Source organism: Gossypium hirsutum, chromosome D01 (assembly GCF_007990345.1).
Source record: "Gossypium hirsutum isolate 1008001.06 chromosome D01, Gossypium_hirsutum_v2.1, whole genome shotgun sequence".
Taxonomy (NCBI): Eukaryota; Viridiplantae; Streptophyta; class Magnoliopsida; order Malvales; family Malvaceae; genus Gossypium; species Gossypium hirsutum.
This window is the reverse complement of record NC_053437.1, coordinates 48862047-48878680: the sequence shown is the minus strand read 5'-3', so window position 1 is coordinate 48878680 and position 16634 is coordinate 48862047. Positions and strand designations below refer to the sequence as shown.

The 16634-nt window shown below is 30.6% G+C and overlaps 1 protein-coding gene and 1 long non-coding RNA gene across 2 annotated transcripts; both read left to right on the top strand.

The window, feature by feature from the left end:
• Positions 1-1028: 1028 nt before the first annotated feature.
• Positions 1029-3128, top strand: LOC121213935 (uncharacterized). The gene is made up of 2 exons (XR_005909484.1): positions 1029-1261; positions 2804-3128. It is a non-coding gene; the product is annotated as an uncharacterized lncRNA (long non-coding RNA).
• Positions 3129-10280: 7152 nt separating this feature from the next.
• On the top strand, positions 10281-16309 carry LOC107922384 (sphingosine-1-phosphate lyase). Its single transcript, XM_016852400.2, has 15 exons — positions 10281-10629; positions 10757-10802; positions 11920-12071; positions 12189-12248; positions 12527-12751; positions 12845-12986; positions 13077-13127; positions 13234-13325; positions 14100-14226; positions 14628-14643; positions 14968-15075; positions 15193-15247; positions 15325-15471; positions 15707-15785; positions 15915-16309. Exons 1-15 carry the CDS (start codon positions 10421-10423, stop codon positions 16035-16037), a joined length of 1632 nt encoding a protein of 543 aa, XP_016707889.1. The 5' UTR covers positions 10281-10420; the 3' UTR covers positions 16038-16309.
• The last annotated feature ends 325 nt before the right edge of the window (positions 16310-16634 follow it).

Here is a 16634-nt window from a genome sequence, read left to right as displayed (position 1 = left end):
GTCCTTCTTATCCTAATTACCCTAGGATTTAGATTTTTTTTTCTAATTCAATTTGATTTCTCCCTCTTTTCCCTTTATATTCTTCTTTTCTTTTCTTCCCTTTTTCTTTTCAACAAATTTGTCATTCCATTACTAAAATTATTTTTGTTCCTGAATCAAAATTTATTCCTAATATTAACTCATTTACAGGAATCGTAATCGTCATTAGAAACCCCTCAATCTTTGCCAAGAAGCGATAAGTACACCTCAAATCTCGAAGTTGATCTTGAATCTTTATAAGATTTTCTATCTAACAATAATCTTGCAATAAAATGATCCTTCTCGATTTTTCATCGAATATTTTGATAATCTTGATAAATCTTGAAAATTGTTACTGATTCGAGTGTAAATTTCATTTGAATGACCTGTTACAGGTGCACCGGACCAAATTTGAATGTAAGATTTGAACATAAGGGACATTGCTTGGAATCTTGATGAAAGGTGTGTGTTCTTTCACAAGTGATTCGGGGAAAAATCGTGCCTAGGATAGGGCCACACAGTTTGCCACACAGGCATATAGGCCACCTGTATGGACCACACGACCCCTTACATGGTCATGTTCCCTTGAAACCCTAGGTTTTTTATTCTCACACGGCTTAGGACCCTCCACACGGCCGTGTACCCCCTCTACACGGTCCAGGGTTTTCCACACGGTCCGGTCACACGGCCGTGTGTCCTCTATTTTTCATATTTTATAGTGTTGCCCTTATTTTTCAAATTTTACAAATTTAAAAAATTTTCTAAAATAATAATTTTGGGACCTAAATAAGTTAATTAATGATTCAAGTTTATCGTAGAGGTGCTCATGGGCCGGGAGGCCTGGCCCGGCTCGACGTTCGCTCGAAATATGAGAGGGTTCGGGTAAAAATATAAGCCCGAAATATGAGTTTGGGCAGAAAACGGGCCGGGCCGCGGGCAAAATTTTTTTTGCCTGGTCTCGACCCGGCCCGTCCCGAATATAATAAATATATTTCTTTTATTTTTAAAATATATTATTACATTTCCCATTTCCCATTTCCCCTTTCCCCATGCATCTGATAAATCCCTAAGCCCTTCACTCCTCTATTTTTTTCCCCAAATCAAAAATCCACCTCCACCGATCCACCATTCCACCTCCAGTCCTCCACAGCTCCATCCAATTCGGAAATCCACCTCTACGACTCCACCTCCGCTTTAACGGTGCTTCTAGCCTTCTACGTCTTCTGAACCTCTCATTTCAAAGGTGAGTTTGCTGTTAACCCTATTTCCTGTTAACCCAATTCGAAGTAGTTTTTTACTTTTTGCTTTTTGATTTTGATTGTGATTTTAATTTTTGTTATTAATGGTTTTCTGATTTTGATTTTGAGAAACTGAATCTTCAAGGGGGAGGGGAGTTTAATTTCTGCTATTTGACTACTACCTTGGTAGTCACACTACATCTGCCCATCCATTACTAACTTTAGTTTATTACAGAAGAAAAGAGAAGCAGAACCTATGATATTTTATGCTATAAATTATATTAACCTAAAAAATACAAGTTAACTGAACTGTATTTACCCATTTAGTCTCAGTGTTGGCCCTCATCCGTTAAGAGCAACCCTGAATAGGCCCTGGGTCCATCATCGTATCCATTTGTGGTGGAGCAACTCTTTTTCGAATAAGCATTTCCACAGTGGAACATGTTCTTTTACGCCCACCCCTTGGCCTTAACTGAAACTGCTCATCCGACTCTATGAAGTCCCCCTAAGTAGGAAACAGTCGTTACAATCATTACTCTTTGTCTATCACGAAAAATACCTATGACGAAATAAACAAGCTTATAATAGCATTTAATCATTGACAACTAAATAACTTACTGGAACATAAACGTGGAGGCTGATTTCTCATGGTTATCTCTGACATGCTTGTATGAAAATCTCATCCCACAACCAGATAAGCTACATGCAAAAGGCTTGAGTTCTTTATGCACAGCCTTGACATGCTGAAGTCACACCAATGGTTGAAAGATGAACTTCTTAGGCAATCAGGCATATAGGAACTGGTTATTAAACTCCTATTAACTGTTGGTAGACCCATTCATAGAAGACCAAAATTTTCAGATCTTTCACTTATGATGTGGTTCAATGTATCATTGGCCTGCTATAATTGGATGCTAAGGGCTTTTGAAATTGCATTAGTACCAGGTTACAACTTTCATAGCTATCTATATATATAATAGTTGTTTATAGTTATTAATTCAGAATATGGATCCCTCGAGAGGCCAGAACATCTATAGGTAATGAATTGCCTAAATTTATAAATTTCTTTTAACCATGAATAGTTTGACTGCTGCTGAATCAGTACTTTGCTAATTACTGTACTTGGACATTAGAATATTTTGATTTATATTTCAAAGTAGTATAAAAATTGAAATTATGAAACCATTAGGCAGCTAGTAAAAACCTAATTACGGTTTAATGTCCTAGTAAACTTTTCAAGCTGGTTATGGAAGTCATAAGATCTTAATTTGGCTGGTAAAATTGTTTGGTTATTAAATAAGTATGCAGGTCTGAATCCCACCTCCAAAGGGTAAGGCATATAGCTAGCTTACATAATAGATAGTCTGGTAGTTGGATCAGGAAAAAAGAAATAAAAGTAGTTGGATCAGCTAAATTGTTTCTAAATGTTTAAAATTTAATTTAGCTTACAATTTATATTTTGTTGATGGATTAATGTATGAATATTATGGTTTGTTGTTTATTGCTATAAAATTAAATATGTTTAAATATTTTGTTATAAAATTTAGGTGAGAGGATAGAATTGGAAGTGATAAAATTGGACTTATAGCAATGATGGCCAGGGAGTTGGCATTAATGGCCGAGGTTGAGAGTTGAGAATAATGAACTACTTTTGGGAGATTTGAGAGTATTGTTACTAATATTACAAAGGTTTGTTCAAGACTAGTCAAGTTTATCTCAAGTAAAACGGGGTTGTAATCAGGTTGTAAATTTGGGCCGAAAAGAACTAATCAAGGCCTATACTCATAGCTCTGAGTTTCGAACAAAGTAGTTAGATGCGATAAATGCATGCTTCTCTCAAGACTAATACATACTTATACCAATTTAATTCAATTCTTAATGTTTTGACTGGTACAAAATGTTAGATTTTACTACTGGAATGATACTTAAGATTTTAATACTGAAATGATGCATTCTTAACCAATGCAAAACTGACCTCACTTATTTTATTTTAATACTAATCTTATTTTATTTTTTTTGTTCATTATATACAAAAAAAAATATAATTTGATATAATTTTAATAACAATTAGTTTTAATTTTAATAAAAATATAATTTTAATTTTAAAAAACGGGTCGGGCCGGACTCCGTATTTTTTCCCCAGGTTGGGCCTGGACAAAATCTCAGGCCCATATTTTGGGCCGGGCTGGGCTCGGGCCTAGGAAGTGAGCTGAAATTTTTTTTGGCCGGGCCGGGTTATGAACACCTCTAGTTTATCATACTAAAGTATATTTCTTATTTTTTTTCTTTGAAAATGTTTTTAAATATACATGGTTTCAAATTTATGTGCTCTAGTATAGAATTAGTTATATTGTAACAAGATTTAAATTTGATATGTTTAGTTTTTTAATTTAACTCGAACAATTTCACTCGATTTGACTAAACTGGAATTTTATTTCACTCGACTCGATTCAAAAAATTTCCAAATCGAATTAGGATGATAGAGTATGACTCGTAAACTTGATCAACTCGAAATTTGTTCACCCGATTCGATCGAACACTCACTCTTAAATGCTATTAGCACGATTATAAATGAAGTTTATAAAAATCACAATTTTATTGAGTTTATCAAAATCATAAATTCGAGATTTAATTATTATGTGTTTAAATATAATTGTATTTATATTTGATTATATGTGTTTGAGGGTCAAATTGATGAATAAAATTTATTAAATAATTTAGAATTAAAATCAAGCTAATAAAATATGTTATTATACCAATTAGAAAAATCCTTAAATTTTGATAATTGGGTAATAATAATGGGGTGGCTTTACCTAATAGCTTCTTAAAATATCTCATTATTGAAAGGCGTGACATCTAATAAAGTTATTGTGATTACGTGATTAGATCTTTAATAACTTGATTAAGAAAACTAGTTGAGTAAAAAGAAGAAAGAAATATTATTATTTTATATATTATAACACTTTTGTAAGCTGTCTGGTTGTACAACCATTTTTTAAATCCAAACAAAGAATATTTGGTTTTTCAACTCTATTTGTCACCATTCTCATTTTTAATATTATTTGGAATTTTCAATAAATAAATTCATAATATTTTATAATAATAAAACCAGCCAAAAAAAACCAATCCATTCCTGTTTTTCTTATTAATAAAATCGAGTTAATCGGGTATTAATTCAGTTAGAAAATGACTAATACATATTTTATTAAATAACTATTGTTATAATTTTGTTTCTCCTTTTATCTTTTCATACTTTTATATAGTCATAGCTTTTAAATAAAATAATTAAAATTAACATATCTAAAAATTAAACTCGTGTTTAATGGATTTATAATCAAATTATTTACCACCACACCAATAATAATTCTTCAGAAAATTAACTTTAATTTTAATTTTTTTTACTAACTTGATGACTTATTGATGTAATCAAATTTTGGTGACGTGGGCATACACATATGTAGATAATGTCACTAATTGCGTTGGTGTCATAAGTCAACTTGATATTTAATTTTTAATTTTTTTTTACTAACTTGATGACTTATTGATGTGCTATAAAAAAATGACAATATTATGATAAACAATTGGAGTGCATTTAATATTCTTAATATAATGTATTTTCCTATTTCAATTTTCTTTTACTCACAAGTTAAACTCTTTTTTATTTTAATTTTGTACATATTGTATATGTGTTATTATTATTATTAGTTTTGCATCTTTCATTTCATTATTTGTTGTATGTTATTTTTAAATGCATATTTGTGTTCAAAATTTTTTGTTTCCACATTCATACACGTGTGATAGGATTTCTAATAATAATAATAATAACCTATACTATTATTTGAGCTCCTGATTGAGTCAATGTCACTCTCAGTTAGACTCATCCATGGTCTGGGTCACCCGAAAAGTGATAAGGTTTGGGTAAAAATATAAGCCCAAAAAAGGGCTTGGGCAAAAAATTAAGGCCCGTTTAAAAAAGCGTCGAGCCTCGGGTAAGGCTTTTTGGCCCGGCCTAGCCCGAATATGCAAAAAAAAACTGTTGTTGTTTTTTTACTATTTTGTTGCCATTTTCTTGTTTTTTTTTACTATTTTTCTACCATTTCACTATTAGGCTACTACTATTTTGTTGTTATTTTTTTAATATTATAACTTTTGTTTTATTGTTAATTTTATTACTATTTTATAGGCATTTTCTTGTTAAGTTGCATCTATCTTAGTGTTATTTAAGTATACATATTTTTTTAAAATTTATTTTCAATTTGTTGGGAAGTATTTATTTTAATTTTTTTAGTATTTTTAATGTATTATATTTTTCAAAAAAATTATATAAAAAATTAATATGGGCTTTCCAGGCTTGGGCAAAATTTTATTTTCGGGTTGAGCCTAGCAAACGAGCCTAAAATTTTGGTTGTGCCCGGCCCACGGATACCTCTACTCTCAACCGGTTCACCAACTCAGTTAGGAAGTTATGGGAATGCACTTATGTAATTAAAATAAGTAATATTATATGAGGGTATTTTAGTCTTTTCACTTTTAAAAAAATAAAAATATGCATAAAGTGGGATTTAAACCCATACCAATTACATTAGTAAAAATTTTAATTTACCATTCAATTAAAGCTTTATTTTAGTAGTTTTATATATATTAATTTCATTATGCACATTTTATTACCCCTCAGTTGTATATCTATACTTATTATTATTTAAACTCATAACTGATTTCATGTCACCTTCAATCGGGTAACCAACTTAATTAGGAAGTTATGGAAATGTGTTTTTATAATTAAAATAAGTAATATTATTTGAGGGTATTTTAATTTTTTCACTTAAAAAACCCAATAAAAATATGCACATGGTAATATTTGAACTCATGCCAATTATATTAGTAAAATCTTTAGTATACCATTTAGCTAATAAAGTTTTATTTTAATTCTTTTATACATTTTAATTTTATTAAGCACATTGTTACCTCCATCAAATATATATATATTAAAAATGTATTTGATTGGGTTGGTATCATAAATTAACTTGATACTGACTCAAAATTGATGACAAGATCATGACAAATAATTTAATATAATTTTTTTAATTTTAATAATGTACATATTTTATGTATTATTAATAATTAAAATCATTAAAAATATATATTTATAATTTTCATATAAATATATATATAACATTTTTAAGAAGAAGAATTGAATATTATTAACTTGTTTTGGCTTGGAACTATGATAAGATGCTTCTGCATGCGTGGTGGACTAATAAATGCTTGGGAACATGTTTTTTTTTTTTTTTTTTTTATATCTTTCATGTTTGATCTATCGTAACTGATGCTGTCATGTTTCAACTCCTTGCCTTTGGGAATAGAAATGCGCGCTTTTATTACATTCCTCAAAATTTGTATAAATACTATGCATCTTCTCATATTTGATCACTTTTCCATTATTTGTCCTTGCCTTCATATCACATTTCCTATTCTTTTTTCATACTTTCAACTTTTTTACTCCAATTTAATATTTAAATTTCACACTTTCCCCTAATTTGCTATCTAACCTATTTTTAGGTTTAATTAAATATTTAAATTCATTAAATGTTATACAAGTTACGCTATAAAAATATTGTCAGTATTAAAGAAAATTAATATTAAGAAATAGGTATTGGGCTACGCTTAGTGAATTAAAAGAGATTTATTATTTTTAATTAATGAAATAATTCATTAATTAAAACTAAAAGTAATTGAACATATAAAATACGAAAAAAAAAACAGTACGTCATCTGTCACATGTCGGTCATACATTGATTATTTCTGCTACCTCATAAAAAAATAGCATTGTTAGTATATTGGAGTATTTTGTAAACGTTTGTCAAGTTCAAGTACCAAATCGAACAAAAAAAAAAGAATATCAGGTACCAAATTAGGAAAAAGTATCAAGTTCAAATACCAAATATCTTTTGGTGATGTTTTCATAATAAGTCTTCCAATTTGCTTATATTCAATAATTCTACTTACATTTTTACATAATAAGCCACTTTTAATTTTAAAATCGCTTAAAAAAAAGTCTTTTTAAGTTATCAATATTTTAAAAAAATTTAAATACACTATTAAGATTGAAATATATATTTTAAATTATAAATAATGTTACAATAAATTATTCAATGATCACATATTTTAAAATCAACAATAATTTACATTCACTAATTAAAAATTAAAAATTAAAATTACGGTAGAACATATATATAAATAGAATTTCACACAATATATTATTGTAATATTTAATTTTAAAAGTAATTTCAAAATATGGTTATTTAAATTCAATCTAATATCAAATGTGTGTTTTCAAAATGAAACTTATATATATTATTTTAATTTAAAAACCATATTATTAATAAAGCATTACAAATTTTATAAAAAAATTAAAAAATTAAAAAATATATATAATCAATTTGTGCATTAGAGGGCAAAAAAAACTAATATATAATAGTTTGTGATTTGGTTGAGCGAAATTTATTGCATTAATAACATAATTTTATATAAATGTATATTGGTTAAATTGTTTGATTATTCATTGGTATTATTATAAATAAGTTTAATTTACGTATATTTATTTTCTCATTTTAATATTTAAATATTTTTTTGTTTCAATTTAGTACCTAAGTATTAGTCCATTATAGTTTAAAAAAAAATTGATGGCCAATCAAATACACCACGGGCTTTTATATATATATTCAAAAGCTAACATCTTTTTTATATCATATTTTATAATGTATTTCTTAACTAAAGCTTTTGGAAGTGTATCCTCAAAGTCAAAAGTACCTGATTTGCTTCACCTAATAAATTTAGCATGTGATCCGATAACAAATGTCACATTAAACATTTTTAAAACTTTTTATAACATTAAAACACTTAGACTCAATTTCAACCTTTGAAATTTAATTTTGTGTTTGATATCAGAATTCTCGAGCTTATTTCATAGCTTTAAGATTTAATTTTTATCATTCTCACTAATTCATCATAATTTCGTATACACAACTCAAACAAATATTCAAAATCACATACATATCATAACCAATCTAACCGATTTCAAATTCTCATTATATAATTCACACATGTATTTATCAAATATTTCATGAAATAAAGCATATAATTTTTATGTCCATGTTTATACATGTTTCAAAAATTTTAAAAACAGTCTTTATACTTCAGATTTTACAGTTTTACAATACAGTCTCTGAAAATCAAATTTTGTAGTTTTTACAATTTAGTCCTTAAAATCCAAAATTTCACTATTCTACAATTTAATCCTTAAAAACAGCCCAGAATTCCCATGTTTTACAATCAGCTCCTTTTTTAGTCCATCTTTCACAAATTTCCAATTTAATCTTTACTGAAATTTTACTATTTATACTGTCTTTTTCTAATGTCAAATTTTGACTTTACTATCATTATTCAATTGATAAACTCTTACTTTTTGGGAAATTTTGCTATTTTTCTTTTCAAACACTACTATTAGTGACATTGAGATTTTTGGGATGTTACAGATATGATATGTAGTAAAATTAGAAGTGGAGAATACAAGAATTACTGTAAGAAAAAGCAAATCTGGGTTTTCTTAGAAATGGGTTTTTGTTGAAGGATCAAGAAGGGGTGAAAAAGAAATTTAATAAAAAAATAATTAAGAAATACATTATATTAATAATATATTTTTTCTTTTCAACCAAAAAATAGTTTATGAAAATATAGATCAAACCACGTGGCTTTATTTGATTGGCCGTCAGATTTTTTTTATTTCTGTTAAAAGTTGGACCAAAACCATAACAAATTAATACTTTAAGTATCAAATTGGGTAAAAAAAAAGTTTAAGTACCAAAGTTATACTTCAAGGGCTAAATCGTAAATTATGTCTTATAAATATTAGAGTTTGAGTATATCATCAATCCCACCTGACCTTTCCTTCAAAATAAAAAGGGGTAAATTATACCAGTAGTCACTAAATTATGGATAAGTTATCGTTTTGGTCACTTAACTAAAAAAACTTATAATTTGATCGCTTAACTATTCAAAATTTTTCATTTAAGTCACTAGGCCGTTAAAATTGATGCTATATGACTTTCTCTGTTTGCACCAATCAGAAGCTCTCTTTTCCATTCTCTTCTACAATTCGATTTTTTTCATGAAACAACTTTGGATGTCACAAATTTGCGAATCAAAATTCAAACAGTTTTTTCTCTGATCTCTAACACTGGTCATCAGATCAACTTGGATCTAAGATATGTTCTTTTACTCGTCGATGGATATTGAGTCAAATTAAAGCGAAACAAATTTCAATTGTCCCTTCATCGTTTTTATCATCATATATTCAAAGCTAATGGATATTTTGATGAATCTTTCTAATTTTAAACCTTTTTTTTAATACTAGAATTTACATCCTTATAATTATGACCGTTAAATTTCATAGTTGAAGTTTTAGCAGCGCTTTCATGAATAAAATACCAATTCCTACATTTTTAGTTTAGTTTTAAAGTAAATAATATATATATATATAGGTTAAAAGATATAAAAGTAACTTCTAATTACAAGACTCTAATAAGAGTCTAGGCTGTTGAATATTATTCTCCAGTAAATTTCGAACATCCTCAGGTGGCTCAACAAAGCAACATTTCACATTCAAATCTCCATTTGACATCCTTACCATGCAATCTGCAATATTATTTTGCTCCTTTGGAACATGTCGAAATTTAACTTGGCATTCTTTCAAAATCATAATACGTATAAGTCGAACTTCCAAAATAATATAATTGATGTTATCCCGTTTTTAGTTCTATATTAAAAAGGATAATATTTCAGAGAGAAGTGATAAATAAGTAATTCATAATTTTTAGGTAGAATAATATTCCAACTTCAATTATTTGTGAAATAAATAAATAATATAATGGAGTTAGTACGGATTAAAACATTTTGATTAGAATGAGATTGGGATTAATTCATGAAATAAATTATTAGTTTTGTAGGAACGAGGAAAGTCGAAGGAAAAGTGAGGCAATGTCACGCAATCCACCCCCGCCAAAACACAAGTAAGGGACGTGCCTTGCACGCGATTACCAACCCCAACATTATAAACCCTTTCACATATCCTCTCTTCTTCCTAAATTTTTCAGGAGAAAACAAAGATGGATTCTTATTCTTCTTGGTTGAATTCATTCTTAGTTCGCTTCAGACTTTCTGCCAATCTCTTCCTTTCACAATTCGAACCTTTGGCTCTGCTTCTCGCCCCTCTGCTCACTCTCTTTATCGCCCGTCTACTTCACTCGCTCCTTTCCGTTATTCACGAGAAAGGCCTCAAAGCTACGGTCTTAGCCTTGTTCATGAGTTCCATCAAGTAATCTATTAAAACTTATATGTTTTATTTTATTTACGTTTCAGAGCGGAAATATTCATTTTCATTGACTAATCAATTTGTTCTCCATTTTGCAAAAAAACATCTTCTTCTTTTTTTACGAAAAAAGGTTGGTTCCTGGTGTTCAGAGTTATATTGATGCAGAGAAGCAAAAGGTCAGATTATATATATTCTTATAATTTAAGGCATATTTATTGATTTTTTTAAATGATTTATACACTCAGTTTTATTCGTGCTGCGGATTAATGCTTAGTTTTGATTCGTTCCTAACAATAGAAATTTAATTTTCTTTTTGTTTGGGGAATGAATGAAAGAATATATTGTAACTGGATCAGGAATAACTGGAAGCATTTAATACGCGTCCGCTGAGTTGCATTCATAGCATTTGTTAGTGTAGTAGTATTATGATGCTATAAAAATTCCAACGCTGGCCGCTACTACTGTTTGTGGATATCTGAAAACACATTAATGGCTTGCATTTTATAGTATGGTACGGTTCCTTGGATTTATTTGATTTCTTTTATTTGGCATCATAGAGGGCCTTACTCTATATCAGTGAATTATTAGTTCATTTCTTGTATTACAGTTATAGTCGCTGGCGCTATTTAGAATTTTCTCTCTGATTGATATAATTTTTTTTACCTACTTTTTGTGCATTTAATAAGGGAACTCATAAATAGAATTTCAAAAAAAAGGGCTTGCAGTTTGGGTTGTGAGACTGTAGTGTGGCACTCTTTTGCTTTTTTGGTGTTTGTCTAGATGGAAATGTACTGTGTATTTGTTTAAACTATGCATGAGTGCTACTGTGTATTTGTTTAAACTAAGAATGAGTGCTGCTTTCATTGAACTGTAAGAGCCAAAGAGAGATAAATAATGTTGGAATATTTGTGTAGAATAGCCAAAGCCTGAATGACACCATCAGGGATGTTGTTTATTGATTATATAGTGAATTCAGTGGAAGTGTTTCTTACATCGTTTAACTATTATATTTTAAACTCCTGTTGGATGAAATTCTGCGGAAGTGCATAAGTATCAATTATAACATGAATTAGAGAAGGCTTGTGATTGTTGTTTCAACACGTTGTAGAGACACTTGTGTTCTTGCTTCTTCTAGAACTAGAATACTAAAATCTGCTCTAGATGCATCATGTAATTTTGTTTTTTAAATATTGTTTGTGGATTTTATGTTCCAATCAGTCAGGTCTTAGTAAATTTTGTCTTGAAAATTTGGATGAATATAATTTGTTACATATACCGGTCTGAATAATGCAGGTTGTGGATAAGCTACAATCTGGTAGCAAATCCAAAAGAGAACACTGGAGGACAGAGTTGCCAACCACAGGTTTAGGAGTGGGTGTTATAGAGGAAATGAAAGATGTAAAGAGCAATGATGCTGATTGGAAAGGAAAATGCTCCGGTACAGTGTATGTTTATAATTTTGTCTGAGAGAAAAATTGTATGTGTTTTGTTATTTCAAATATAAATCAGTTTTTGTTGAATTGTGCTTGAGCTTGATAAATTATGGGTTTACTTTTGTCCAGCTACATTGGTGGAAGTGAATCTGAAGGACATTTTTCTTTGATCAATGAGGCAAGCTCGATGTTAGTAAGATACCCTAATTTCTCAATTTAAAAAAAAAAAATTTCTTGAGAACATCTCTGGTATGTTATTATTTGCAATGCTTTGAACTCATTTGATTGGATTGGAAGTTTCAGATAATTACTTGACACTATCTTGGTTACCAAAAAGAGTGTTTAAAATACTCTATTTGCGTCAGTTAAAGATTTATATCCTTTCTATTATTACTTCGAGGAAATCATGTCTACCCCACTCCACTTTCAGCTACACATTTTTAAAAAGTTCTGTTGACTATTTTCAGGTTTGCACATACCAACCCATTACATTTAGATGTGTTTCAGAGTGTGGCGCGATTTGAGGCTGAAGTGGTTGCTATGACAGCAGATCTACTTGGCAGTAAAGAGAAGGCTTCTGGAGGACAAGTTTGTGGAAACATGACATCAGGAGGAACTGAGAGCATATTATTAGCAGTGAAAACATCTCGGGATTACATGAAGGCGAAGAAGGGAATTACAAGGCCAGAAATGTAATCTTTTCCTGATATCTACTTAAAATCATTTCATTAATTTATTTTCAATCCCGATTTTATCAATTTGAATTTTTCGATTCCAAACCATAGGATAATAGCTGAATCTGCACATTCAGCATATGACAAGGCAGCACAATATTTTAACATCAAACTCCGTCGCGTCCCTGTCAATAAAGAATTTAAAGCAGATGTTAAAGCAATCAGAAAACAAATTAACAGAAAGACAATCTTGGTATGCATGCCTATATTATTTGCAGTAATCTTATATGCAGCTAAGGTCTTTGTTGTAAGTTGGCCTGACAAAAATCTTATGATTCTGCAGATTGTTGGATCTGCACCTGGGTATCCTCATGGCATCATTGACCCTATTGAGGTAAGCCACTAATTTCATCAGGGTAGGAAAAGCTTTTAAATGTAATTTGTTAATGTTATATTTTACTTGGGAGCCTTTCTGATAAAATATAGCATCCTTCTCACAGGAGCTTGGTAAACTGGCTGATAGCTATGGAATTTGTCTCCATGTTGACCTTTGTCTTGGTGGCTTTGTGTTGCCTTTTGCTCGTAAACTCGGGTACGTGCTGCTGAACTCTCAGTTGTATTAGATCAGATTATTTATTTTCTTTTCAACATGGACTAAGATATTGGAATTGTGGTAGTCATCTTGTCCTTGTTAAGTTCGGTTCTTGTTCTTTGAAGGGGGTAGTTGTCTATTGTTGATTTGGTACTGGCTTCCCTCGTTAAGGAACTGTTTATTTGAGTCATCAAAACTTTTTAAAAATTGATACCAACCTGTTTAGTAGTTCTAGTTTTCAATGAATAACTGATTATTCACTTTATTCTGAAGAAGTTGAGTGTTTTTCCCTGTAAGAGATTAGTATTTCTCTCTTCTATGCAGTTGTTGAATGCGCTAAGGTTTTTTTACTCTGGATAAGTGTCTTCACTTTTATTGACATTATTTTTTCCTTTGAATGAATTTATCAACTTGTGTGTTTTATGCCATTGAGTTGATTGTGTGATCTGCATAACCTGCTATCAGGTGCAATTTTATCAGGAAACTGTTTTATATGATTGGGGCTGCCACTTTATTCATTATTTCACTATGATAGTATCAATTTACCTTTTCTTTTTCCAATTTTTATCTTAATTAACGGATACCTTGTATGGACTACAGGTAGTGGTTTTCTCCCTTTGATACTTGAATTCTTGTTTGGAAATGTTAGTGTTTTGTTTTTGAATTGGAGTAGAAAGTATTATCGGGAGCATAAGCTCTTAATATAATTGTTTCTGTTCCATCTCTATTACAGGAATGTTGGCTAAAACTTGATTGGTTATATGTTTTTCTCAGGTACCCAATTCTGCCATTTGATTTCACTGTTAGGGGAGTAACATCAATTTCAGCGGATGTGCATAAATATGGGCTGGCTCCTAAAGGAACGAGTGTAGTTCTTTACAGAAATCATGACATTAGAAAGGTATCTAACAGTTCTCTTTGAACAGTATTGAACATTGTTTGGGCTCTATTATTTGATTATATCTAGCTGCTGAAGTAAAGACTTTAAATTGGTGATTTGGAGGTATATGTCTCTACCGACAAATGTCAATTTTCTGTACAAGTTCTGCAATGCATATTATCTGTTTTTGTTGCTTTGATTCTGCCTTTTGACTATGTACATTGTATTAACATAAACTTGAATAGAAGTGTCAAGATTAAGTTTGATAAAATCGGATAAGTCAGTAAGGTTTATTTCAGATATTTGTCTAACATATTTCTGACACTTCTGATCAAGTTCTTATGATGTTTCTTTTCATGTCATCTTTGCTTGGTGGCTACTAAATATTATGCTGGATTTCTTGGCCGACTGTTCTTTAACAGCATCAATTTGTAGCTGGTAAGTAGAATCTCTACTGTCAAAGAAAAGGAAAAAGAGAAATATGCTTGAGATGGGAAAGAAGGGGGATAGGAAAATCTTAGGGTTGTTTCAAACAGAAAACTGAGGCAGCCAGATCACTTCTAGGATAGTATTTCTGATTCTCGGGGCCATTTTAAACATTTAAGATGAGATGGAAAGCATTAGTTTGGTATAACAGGGAGTATTATTTTGAAAGAGAGCAGTACTGTGTTGATATTATCTTTCAGACGCTAGAATTAATTCTTAATTTACGTATGAAATGTGGTACTCAGTTATATTTGTTTTATTTTTTTTCATGGACAGTTACTGAGTGGTCGGGTGGGCTTTATGTGTCTCCAACCATAGCTGGAAGCAGGCCTGGAGGAGTAATTGCTGGAGCTTGGGCAGCAATGATGTCTCTGGGACAACAAGGTAGCAAAATTCCTTTCTAGTGCACAATGCCTGAAGCTAGCAAATTGTCATCTACACTGTTAGATTATTCAGGGGTTCTGGTTTTTGGCTGATTATTGTTTCCTTGAAAACGCATAGGTTACTTGGAGAACACAAGAAAAATCATGGAAGTATCGAAGATGATTCAGAAAGGGTTCGAATTCATTTCACATTTTCCGCTGAATTCTTTAATATTGAGATATATAGAATAACAGCTATTTCAAATGGTAGGATAAAGGAGATTCCTGAGTTGTTCATCATTGGGAACCCAGACATGACAATCGTGGCATTTGGATCTGCTGTTCTGGACATATTTGAAGTCAATGATATCATGTCTGGCAAAGGTTGGCATTTAAATGCATTGCAGAGGCCCAACAGGTGACCACTGTTTACCTCATTCTTTCTTTGCTTTTGCATTGAATTGACTTCCCTTAGTCATTTGAATTACCTCTGGTCGGCCTCTAGTATGATTGATTAAATGTGTTACTTTATTGTGAATTTTAGATGCTTTCATAGATACTAGTATACTTGTCTTCAAGTTAGAATCTGTTACCTTGGTGGTAGCAATTTCTATTATCAGGACTGATTCTTTTCTTTGATGTGGTTGAAACAGCATTCATATCTGTGTCACTCTTCAACATGTACCAGTAGTTGATGCCTTCCTCCAGGATTTGAGGGAAGCTGTACAAACTGTAAGCATCTTTTTTTCTTTTTTGTCTGTAATGTTTACTGGTATGTTAGAGAAACTTTTGTAGTATTGGTAGTTGAGAATTTGCTGAATTATCAAAATTCGGTTCGTTTATATATATGTTCCATTTCAGGTGAAAGAAAACCCAGGGCCGATAAGCGGAGGTCTAGCACCCATATACGGTGCTGCAGGGAAGATGCCAGATCGAGGCATGGTTCAAGATTTGTTGGTAAATTACATGGATGGTACATGCTAGTGCCCAAATAGAGCCGATGAAGGTTTATTTTGGATCCGTAAGAGTGGTGCATCCCGGAATCAAGTACAAAGAACTAGAGTTTGAGTCTCGGCCATTCATTACCTTGCCATCCCACACCTCAGTTCTGATCCATTTGCTTCTTCACAAAATATTGGTTTGTAATTTGTACTATAAGAATTATGGTTAATTTAGGATGGAAATAAATGTATTTGTTTGCTCAACATCACTTCACTGAAAATCAATAATTACTGATTTTTACATGATTAAAAATACATACTGGTTTTATTTTAGTACTTTTTTCTTTTTGATGTTTCAAACTCTATTAACAATGAATCAAGTAATTTAATAGTATAATTACTGATTTAAAAGAATAAAAAAAAATCAATCAATAAATGCATACAATCTGAAATTGGTAAAATTAGGATAATAATGTTAAACAAACGTCTGAGGAGTTGGTGGGTATTTTTCATAAAAATCTTATGAAACAATACACTTCAATCCTTGAGGATAAGGATGTTTATTGAGAGGGTATTGGATTGGGTTTAGTTGGATAAAAATATTATAGAGGCTCTTGCATTAAGTATTAGATTACATTTT